The sequence below is a fragment of the Drosophila arizonae genome, chromosome 4 (assembly GCF_054131065.1).
Source record: "Drosophila arizonae isolate 15081-1271.41 chromosome 4, UAZ_ARI_1.0, whole genome shotgun sequence".
Lineage (NCBI taxonomy): Eukaryota > Metazoa > Arthropoda > Insecta > Diptera > Drosophilidae > Drosophila > Drosophila arizonae.
The window spans coordinates 23,980,247-23,988,666 of NC_142924.1; the positions used below are offsets into that span (position 1 = coordinate 23,980,247).

The following is an 8,420-nucleotide window of genomic DNA, read 5'->3' on the forward strand; positions in this document are numbered from 1 at the left end:
GCCAGATAAACAGGCTGAGCTGCAGCCACTGCTGCTGAGTAGCTGTAGTTGCAAGCAGGTTGCCTGCCGCATGCCGCATGCAGCATGCCACATGCCACAAGCCACCGTCCGTCTGGCTACCCAGTGTGCCACCTAATGACGGAATGAGCGCCGATGCCAATACCAATGCCGACGTCGCCATCGATAATGGCAGCCCATATAACCATTGGAGCCATTCGATTGTATGAGCTAACTCGCACTTGACCTATCAACTCCCAATTCTCTTTCAATATCAAACGAGCTGCACAGATATTTGGGTTTCCATACACCGAACCCATTGAAAAGGCGAAATCATGGTATAATGATTATGTAGCATCTAGAAGGGGTCCCCATATATACATGGGGTAATGTAATGTAATGGTTTTGTGAAAAGTATGTAATAGGCAGAAAGAATCATCGCAGTCCTCATACAACATGAACATTTTTGGTCAGGGCAATATTAAAATGTCACAATACTACTATGAAATAGCTTTCCGAAGTTTCTTAACTGCTTGCTGTACAATCGTACGATCATAACTTTGTCACTAATCATACGATTGTGCGGACGATTATACGGCAAGGCAACGAACGTACGGGAACACAAATATATTTTTTTTATTGGTAATTAAGTTCCATTAATTATTTAACATTTACTTTTTATTACGACTATTACATAGTCGGGCAACCCTTATGTCTATATTGCCTAAATTACAAATAATGAAAAGAGAAAAATGTTAGCTTGGTATTATTTCTTATTAAAATAAGATTAACAAATTACTAAAGTCACAGGTAAAAGTCTCGAAGCAATCGAGATTTGCCAGAGGCAGTTACATCATCAACAATTGGATAATCCAGAGTAGCTGCGTCTTGTGCTGCATTTATTTCCTCGGGAGTTTTGATCTCCGTGCTACTGCCAGCTTTAATCTCATGAGCTTTATCACTATACTCGCGGATCATTTCTATGACAGCCGAATAAGTTCCGTATCCGAGAATAACTAGACCAAGTAAAAGCATCAATAAGTCTCTAACCAGTTTCCATCTGCCAGGGCCGTATGAAGAGCGATACAAGAGGCAGATCTCAATCCAACACGGAAAAATGATATTCAGTAGCGATATGGAAAATGCTCCAACCAAAGCTAAGAGTGGACCCAAATTGGGGAAAGCGATTGCATTAGCTGTGCACACAATCACGAAGCAAATGCGAAATATGTATTCAATCCTATGCGGGTTCTTGGGATTGTGGTTTTTTGCAATATATTGATTGCACACGATATCGACAACAACGTATCCACTCAAGGGAAACGAGAAGAACACGGATATCGCAATGAACATTTTGGCAACCTGCGCTAGCCTATTGGCATAAGTGTGTATAGATGCGTACATATATTAAAGCACAACTGCAATTTTCGAAGAATACTTACGCTTCTTCAATGGGTATATTTAAGGTAATACTAGCCGCCACATAATCTCCATATCTCCAATAGCCCATGAATCCAATTAAAATATACGTGACGGCCACAAACAGAGCACAACGGTTCAGAACACCAAGCCAGCCCACATAAGACCCTGGCGTGGCCATTTTTGCTTCAATGGCAAGCATCTGCGAAAAAGGAAAGTGTTTTAAGGCAAAGTCCAAATATGATATATATTCATCTAACATTGACTTACCACACCCACGGACGAAGTGCCAAACATTATGATGCCCACAAACAAAGACAGTTGGGAATTGAATTGCCTAATCTCATCAATAGGGGGTAAATTTGTAAACAAATAGTAAAAGATACATGCGAGACCAGTGTACATCAAAAGAGTAGCTAATATATTCGTGGGCACCAAATACTTCAGATGCCGCAATGAAAATAGTGGTAATGATAGTGTCCCTACTATGAAACAATAAATCCTGGTATTTATACGTTCGTGGTAATTATAATCAACAACTTGCTTCACATTTATGCTGACAAACACGATATAAACCACGCACACACCATAGTGGAAGAATATCAGAATACCATTCACGAAATGTCCAGCACACTTTGAGAGACATTGGCAGAACTTCGGCCCTACACTAATTGCATATGTCATTGTCTCTGGAAAGTTCATATAACCGACCATATTCTGTCGACTAGACTCTACCATACAACGTACCTAAGGATGAGCGATATTTAACACGATCCATCCACTAATATTCCTCTCACCAGTAGTTGCAGGCCAAAAATTAATACGGCTGTCATAAATATCGTCATAAGGATGCCTCCTATATAGCCTACACGGTAGAAGGCGAGCGGCAGGGCCAAGCAGCCGGATCCGACCACACACTTCACCAGCGAAAATAGAGCATCGCAATTGCTGCGAAGAAGAGCTCAATAGCCTGCAGTGGATTTATCATTGCGGATCTGACTTACGATAATGGTTTTTCCACATCACGGGCATCATATGGATGAAACTTCTTTTCTCCGGGTTTGTTGACACTGCATAGAGACAGATTATTATTAACCATAAGAAAGAATTTGACCAATTAAAATAATAGTCACATACTCTGCCATTTAAACCTTTTGCCAGATCTATGGCTTCGCTGATCCAAGGATTATACTATAAATTTAAAACTATTATTCATTAATATAAAAATGAAAAAAAAAAACATAAAAATAAAATAAATAAATAAACAAATTTTGTAAATTAGAAAAATTAAAACGGAAGATTTTGAAACTATATATAGGTATAAAAAAAAGTGAGTGATGTAAAACAAAGAAAAGTCATAAAAACGAATGTCAAAAATGATAAGTATCTGCCGCCCTACTAAGATTATATTATTGAGAAATAAATAATCCCTGAAAATGCAGGTAAACCAAGAAAATGAGGGCAAAGAGCCCAAACCACCCTGGTCCATCCCATTAAGGATAAATCCATTAAATACTAACTCAATTTACTACAATATGTTAACGTATATTGGTACAAATTGAAATTTTAAGCCTTCATTCTTTTCCTTGTTGGATGCTGCTTAGCCCATAGTGCCAGCAATGTCCCCGCACACACCTAAAATGATGAAAAGCAAAGATCGCCAAAGTCCAATCTTTCGAGAGTCCATATCCTTTACAATGGTGAGGCATATATTCTGGATAAACAAAGACACTCGACTGTCACAAACGAGAGGATGTTGCCCAATCTGGTTATGCAAGCTCCATTCGAAATAACCAAATGCATGAGACACGCCTACAAATCCTTATGGATAGACCTTTTCGATGATATACTGGATAAGTAGTACAAGTTGCTTACATCAGTTGTGGATTCTTGTAGGGCACGAAGCTGAAATATAAAAGCCAAAACTGAGCTGGTTAACTGTGAACTATATAAAAATATCATAATTCATGGAGTGACTCATCTATACTTACCCTAAGTTTGCGTAAAGGAAATGGAAGGAGGTCGGGGTATATCTAGTATTTTTTCTGCTTCCTCGTCGAAATTTGAAATCAAACGACGACGGTAACACCTCATAATATAAATAAAATAGAGATTTATGCACTGATTTTTCTTTGAAGAGACTATTTATGTGGGTTTCTGGATTTCTGTACGTTGTCAGGATCAACTTTGTTGCAATCTACAATCAAAAGTAAAATTTCTGTGCGGGAGTTATATCATCAATAATTGGATCATTTATGGTAGCTGCATTTAGTTCATCTTCTATATCTTCGGCTCCCTTGGTTTTGTTGCTATTATCAGCACCAGCGTCAGCATTATTACTACCGCCATACTCGCGGATCATATCCATGATAGCCGAATAAGTTCCGTATCCAAGAATAGCCAACCCTATTATAATTATTATTATATCTTTAACCAGTTTCCATTTTCCAGGGCCATACGATGAGCCATACAAGAGGCAGATCTCAATCCAACACGGAAAAATGATATTCAGTAGCGATATGGAAAATGCTCCAACCAAAGCTAAGAGTGGACCCAAATTGGGGAAAGCGATTGCATTAGCTGTGCACACAATCACGAAGCAAGCGCGAAATATGTATTCAATCATATGCGGGTTCTTGGGATTGTGGTTTTTTGCAATATATTGATTGCATACGATATCGACAACAACGTATCCACTCAACGGAAACGTGAAGAACACGGATATCGCAATGAACAGTTTGATAACCTGCGCCAGCCTGTTGGCATTAGTGTGCATAAATACGAGCATATATTAGAGCCTTTGTGAAGAATACTTACGCTTCACTAGTGGGCATATTTAAAGTCACACTAGCCGCCACAATACTACCATAGCGCCAATACCCCATGAATCCAAATATTATATATGTTAGAGCCACAAACACTGCTCCGCGATTCAGAACACCGAACCAGCCCAGATAATCCCGTGGTTTGGCCATTTTCGATTCGATGGCAAGCATCTGCGAGAAAGGCCAGTTAATTTCAAATATAATGGCTATGAATATGACATTGACTTACCACGCCCACGGACGAAGTGGCAAACAGCAGGATGCCAAAAAACAATGGAAGCTGATAATTAAAAAGCTCGACATCTTTAATGGGAGGTAAATTTGTAAAAAAATAGTAAAAGATACATCCAAAACCAGTGTACATCAAAATATTGGCAATTATATTTGTGGGCACCAAATACTTCAGGTGCCGCAGTAGAAATAGTGGCAATGATAACATTCCTACTATGAAACAATAAAGCCGGACATCCAATTCCTTGCAGTTATGATCAATAACTTGCTTCACATTTACGCTTACAAACACGATATAAACTACGCACACACCGTAGTGGGAGAATATCAGAATAGCATTTACTAAATGCCCAGAGCACTTCGAGGCCCAATGGCAGCACTTCGGCCCTACAGAAATTGCATATGACATTGTCTCTGGAAAGGTCATATAGCCGACCATGTTCCGTCGACTAGACTCTACCATACAACGAATCTAAGGATGGGGGATATTTAGCATGATCCTTTCACAAATATGCCGCTTACCAGTAGTTGCAATCCATAAATTAAAAGGGCTGTGACAACGATCGTCAGAATGATGCCGCCCACATAGCCAACATAGAAGAAGGCGAGGGGCAGGGCCAAGCAACCGGTTCCGACCACACACTTCAGCAGCGATAATAACGCATCGCAATTGCTGTGGAAGAGCTCAGTGACCTGCAGTAGGTTGATATATGTGGATCAGACTTACGATAAGGGTTTTTCCACTTCACGGGCCTCATATGGATCAAACACCTTTTCATTGGATCTGTTGATAGTTAATAGAAACTGATTATTATAGATGCTCAGAATAATCTTACAGACAATCACATACTTTTCTGCCATCTCGAACTATCTCTATCTGTGATTTACACTGCAGAATTTTTCACTATATCAATTTTAATTAGACTCAACAATGGTAAGTTATTAAAGAAAAGGTTCAAAAAAGAAATTAGAAAAATCCTAAAAAACGATAATCTAATTCTGAAATGTATCTGTCGACATACTAAGGTTCTGATATGTTGAAAATAAATAATAGTCGAACTAAATTTATATCTATATATGTGCAGGTAAACCCAAGTCGATACTACTTTTATCCAGTATTAGTACTTTGAGGGTAATGATTGATTTTATTACACAAAAATAATTCAAATGATTAGAATATGTTAGCTTATATCAATGAATATTTTAATTTAATGCGGTTGAAAATAACTAAAAAAATATAAAATGCGATTGTCATATTTTTGCTTGATGGCTGCTACTGAGGCCATAGTGCCAGCAATGCCTCCGAAAAAGCCCAATGCGATGAAAAGCAAAGAGCGCCAGAACATAATTTTCAAGGGTCCATATCCGTCACTATAGCAGACGCATATATTGATAATGCCTGGATAAATCAGGCTCAGCTGGGACAGGCAGAAGGAGCCGACAAGCGAGAGGAGCAGACCGAAGTCTGGATAGGCAATGGCGCACAGAACTGATGCCACCACCATGGCCATGCGCATCAGATACTCTACCCACAGTGTGGCGCTATCCATTGGCCTGGGTGTCATGTAGCTGTGCCAGATAATCTCAATGGTCACGTAGCCCTGCAGGGCATAGCTACAAAATATGGCCATAACAAATAGGGCAGTGGCGCACTTGGATAGGCTGTTGAAGACTTAATTAATGGAGGTGTTGGGAAGTGAAAGATTTCGAGTATTAGCATACGTTTCGTCCGGTAGATTTTTGAGAATGTATGTCGCAGTATCATCTCCGTACTTCCAATAGCCCAAGAAACCGAAGGCAGTGTAGAACGCAATTGAGATAAACATGGCCCGATTCAGTACGCCACACGTGCCCATAAAATTTTCTGGCTGTCGCATATTTACTTGCAGTTGGAGTGTCTAATAAGAAGTAAGAAGAAGGGTCGACAATAAGGCAGACAGGTGCTAGAATACAACTCACCACGCCTATCGCATTAACCGAAAACATAATGGTGCCAAAGAATGACGGCAATTGGGATAAACTTTGCACGGGTCGTCGCTCCTCCAAATCGGGCAAATCGACTAATAAATAGGTAACAACAATTCCAACACCTGCAAGGTAGTCCACATTTAAGTCATTCTACTAGATCTGATACCTGATACCTACCAACAATCATAAAGAGGTTTGAGATGACGGCCAGTGGCACCAGATACTTGAGGTTGCGTATGAGGAAGGTTAGGATTAGAGGCAGCGTCATGAGGGCAATATAAATGCGCGTGTCGATGGGCGGCAGATAATCGTCGCCCAACTCCTTGAGATTCTTGCCAATAAACACGACGTACACCACATCCACGCCAAAGTGATAAATGCACAGAAATGCATCCACCTGTCGGCTATGAATCACATATATTGATCATCCATGTTGATCTTGGGGGACACAAACTCACGCAAAGTACTTGCTCAGAGGCCGGATCCAATAGGGTCCATTCAAGATAGCCAAATGCATGGCCTCGCTGTAGCTGAGCATTGTCATTTTATAGCGCTTGCGAGTCAGGTTGATGTCGTTGAGCTGGATGGGGCAGGATGGTGTAAGAGCTATAAGATCATGCATATATTCAAACACTACCAACACATGCATAGCATACAACAGAAGGGAGGAGATTAGAATTGAGCCTGCCAGGCCCAGCAGCCAGCCAGTGTTACAGTAGGCTCTGGGCAGAGCCAAAACACCCGTGCCAAGAGTACATTTGATCAAATTAACAAACGCCTCCGAGTCCCTATGGATAGATGGTATTTTAGATGATATGCTGGACAAGTAATACAAGTTTCTTACGTCAGTTGGTACTTCATTTCGGGAAGAAATTGAGGATTTCTGTAGGAGACGAAGCTGAAGCATAAAAGACAAAACTGAGCTGTTTAACTGTGAACTGTATACAATACCACAATCCATGGAGTGACTCATCCTTACTTACCCTAAGTTCACGTTCAGGAAATGGAAGAGTCTCGGGGCAAATCCAGTATATCTTCCCACCTCACCGTTGACTTGCGAAATCAAACGCCGACGGCCTGGTGAATTCTTCGGTAACATTTTAACATTTAAATAGAATAGGGTTTTAAACACTGATCTCTTCGAAATACTTTATAGATGGAGACTATATTCAGGGCCAACTGTGTTGCCAATTATGTAAATAGCTAAGCGAAAAGAAGGCAAAGACATGCGCTTATTGTGGAAGGCCGCACAGTTCGCATACCCTTTCTAAAATTTTTAAATGCATAATGCCATATACAGAGCAGATATACAAAGAAGACTAGATGAAAGTGGAAAACAAATATTTTTATATACTTGTATATTTATTGAAATATATTCGAGCTCAGTTAAGCCACTGATCGGTTGGATAGTGTTTTCATATTTTTATAGGGTATTCTGTGTTCAATGCAGTCAAGGCAGTTTCCCTTTGAGTTTAATACTTAAATATTAGCATGGCCCAGAGCAGGGATTAATTCCAGGAAATTAAGCACACCAGCAAGAGGTAGCGAAACCGAGTTTGCTGTGTGGGCGTTTGTAGCCTGGCAAAGTGATCTGGCCATAAAAACAGGCCAAGAGCTCGGACTGGCAGGACTTAGGAATTTGTTCGCCGTATGGTGGCTGCTTTTGCTACCTAAATTATGCAGCAGCCGCTGGCTATCGAAGCGGCAAGCCGGCCAGGCGGCGATGATCCAACTGGAGCTGCAGCCACGCCTTGTTCCGTTCGCCAAGCTCTAGGCGGGCTGAAAGACAAACTAATTAGTGTGGCCAGCTCTGTCATTTTGCACGCATTTCTCAAATGCCTAGTGATGATGGCACTGTCCATAAATTGGCCAAGCGACTGCATCACCGCACCACTGCACCACCGCACAGCACCACATCGTTTAAGGCGACTCGAAGAAAGTACAGTTTCTAGTTAAATCTGAGTCCCCATTGTGTGCGGC

At 40.7% G+C, this 8,420-nt stretch overlaps 3 protein-coding genes across 4 annotated transcripts; all 3 read right to left on the minus strand.

Annotated features, from left to right (window-relative positions):
- Nucleotides 1-752: 752 nt before the first annotated feature.
- Nucleotides 753-2,772, minus strand: LOC108614721 (glutamate transporter polyphemus). The gene is made up of 6 exons (XM_018008959.2): nucleotides 2,554-2,772; nucleotides 2,421-2,486; nucleotides 2,214-2,364; nucleotides 1,687-2,163; nucleotides 1,440-1,618; nucleotides 753-1,369 (listed from the first exon to the last, which is right to left on the minus strand). The coding sequence occupies exons 1-6, from the start codon at nucleotides 2,559-2,561 to the stop codon at nucleotides 802-804; spliced, it is 1,449 nt and encodes a 482-aa protein (XP_017864448.1). The 5' UTR covers nucleotides 2,562-2,772; the 3' UTR covers nucleotides 753-801.
- A 152-nt stretch (nucleotides 2,773-2,924) lies between these two features.
- Nucleotides 2,925-5,577, minus strand: LOC108614722 (glutamate transporter polyphemus-like). The gene is made up of 7 exons (XM_018008965.2): nucleotides 5,323-5,577; nucleotides 5,200-5,256; nucleotides 4,995-5,145; nucleotides 4,471-4,944; nucleotides 4,234-4,412; nucleotides 3,408-4,172; nucleotides 2,925-3,321 (listed from the first exon to the last, which is right to left on the minus strand). Exons 1-6 carry the CDS (start codon nucleotides 5,331-5,333, stop codon nucleotides 3,620-3,622), a joined length of 1,425 nt encoding a protein of 474 aa, XP_017864454.1. The 5' UTR covers nucleotides 5,334-5,577; the 3' UTR covers nucleotides 2,925-3,321; nucleotides 3,408-3,619.
- An 81-nt stretch (nucleotides 5,578-5,658) lies between these two features.
- Nucleotides 5,659-7,605, minus strand: LOC108612428 (proton-coupled amino acid transporter-like protein acs). 2 transcript variants are annotated; one of them, XM_089466979.1, is made up of 8 exons: nucleotides 7,424-7,605; nucleotides 7,285-7,323; nucleotides 7,078-7,228; nucleotides 6,899-7,020; nucleotides 6,618-6,844; nucleotides 6,432-6,562; nucleotides 6,195-6,370; nucleotides 5,659-6,134 (listed from the first exon to the last, which is right to left on the minus strand). In XM_089466979.1, the coding sequence occupies exons 1-8, from the start codon at nucleotides 7,537-7,539 to the stop codon at nucleotides 5,681-5,683; spliced, it is 1,416 nt and encodes a 471-aa protein (XP_089323105.1). In that variant the 5' UTR covers nucleotides 7,540-7,605; the 3' UTR covers nucleotides 5,659-5,680. The 2 variants fall into 2 exon arrangements, with proteins under 2 accessions (XP_089323105.1, XP_017860799.2); XM_018005310.2 differs by having other exon boundaries at nucleotides 7,285-7,338.
- Nucleotides 7,606-8,420: the final 815 nt, after the last annotated feature.

Excerpts from the sequence above, each read along its gene's own strand:
- LOC108614721 (XM_018008959.2), bottom strand. Across the intron at positions 2,365-2,420 it reads GATGTGGAAAAACCATTATC|CAATTGCGATGCTCTATTTT; the intron begins GTAAGTCAGATC and ends TCTTCTTCGCAG. Across the intron at positions 2,164-2,213 it reads TTTTTGGCCTGCAACTACTG|GTACGTTGTATGGTAGAGTC; the intron begins GTGAGAGGAATA and ends GCTCATCCTTAG.
- LOC108612428 (XM_018005310.2), bottom strand. The coding sequence starts at position 7,539 with ATGTTACCGAAGAATTCACCAGGCCGTCGGCGTTTGATTTCGCAAGTC. Across the intron at positions 7,229-7,284 it reads GAAATGAAGTACCAACTGAC|GGACTCGGAGGCGTTTGTTA; the intron begins GTAAGAAACTTG and ends ATCTATCCATAG. Across the intron at positions 6,563-6,617 it reads AAACCTCTTTATGATTGTTG|GTGTTGGAATTGTTGTTACC; the intron begins GTAGGTATCAGG and ends ACTACCTTGCAG.
- LOC108614722 (XM_018008965.2), bottom strand. Across the intron at positions 4,945-4,994 it reads TTTATGGATTGCAACTACTG|ATTCGTTGTATGGTAGAGTC; the intron begins GTAAGCGGCATA and ends CCCCATCCTTAG. Across the intron at positions 4,173-4,233 it reads AATATGCCCACTAGTGAAGC|GCTGGCGCAGGTTATCAAAC; the intron begins GTAAGTATTCTT and ends TAATGCCAACAG.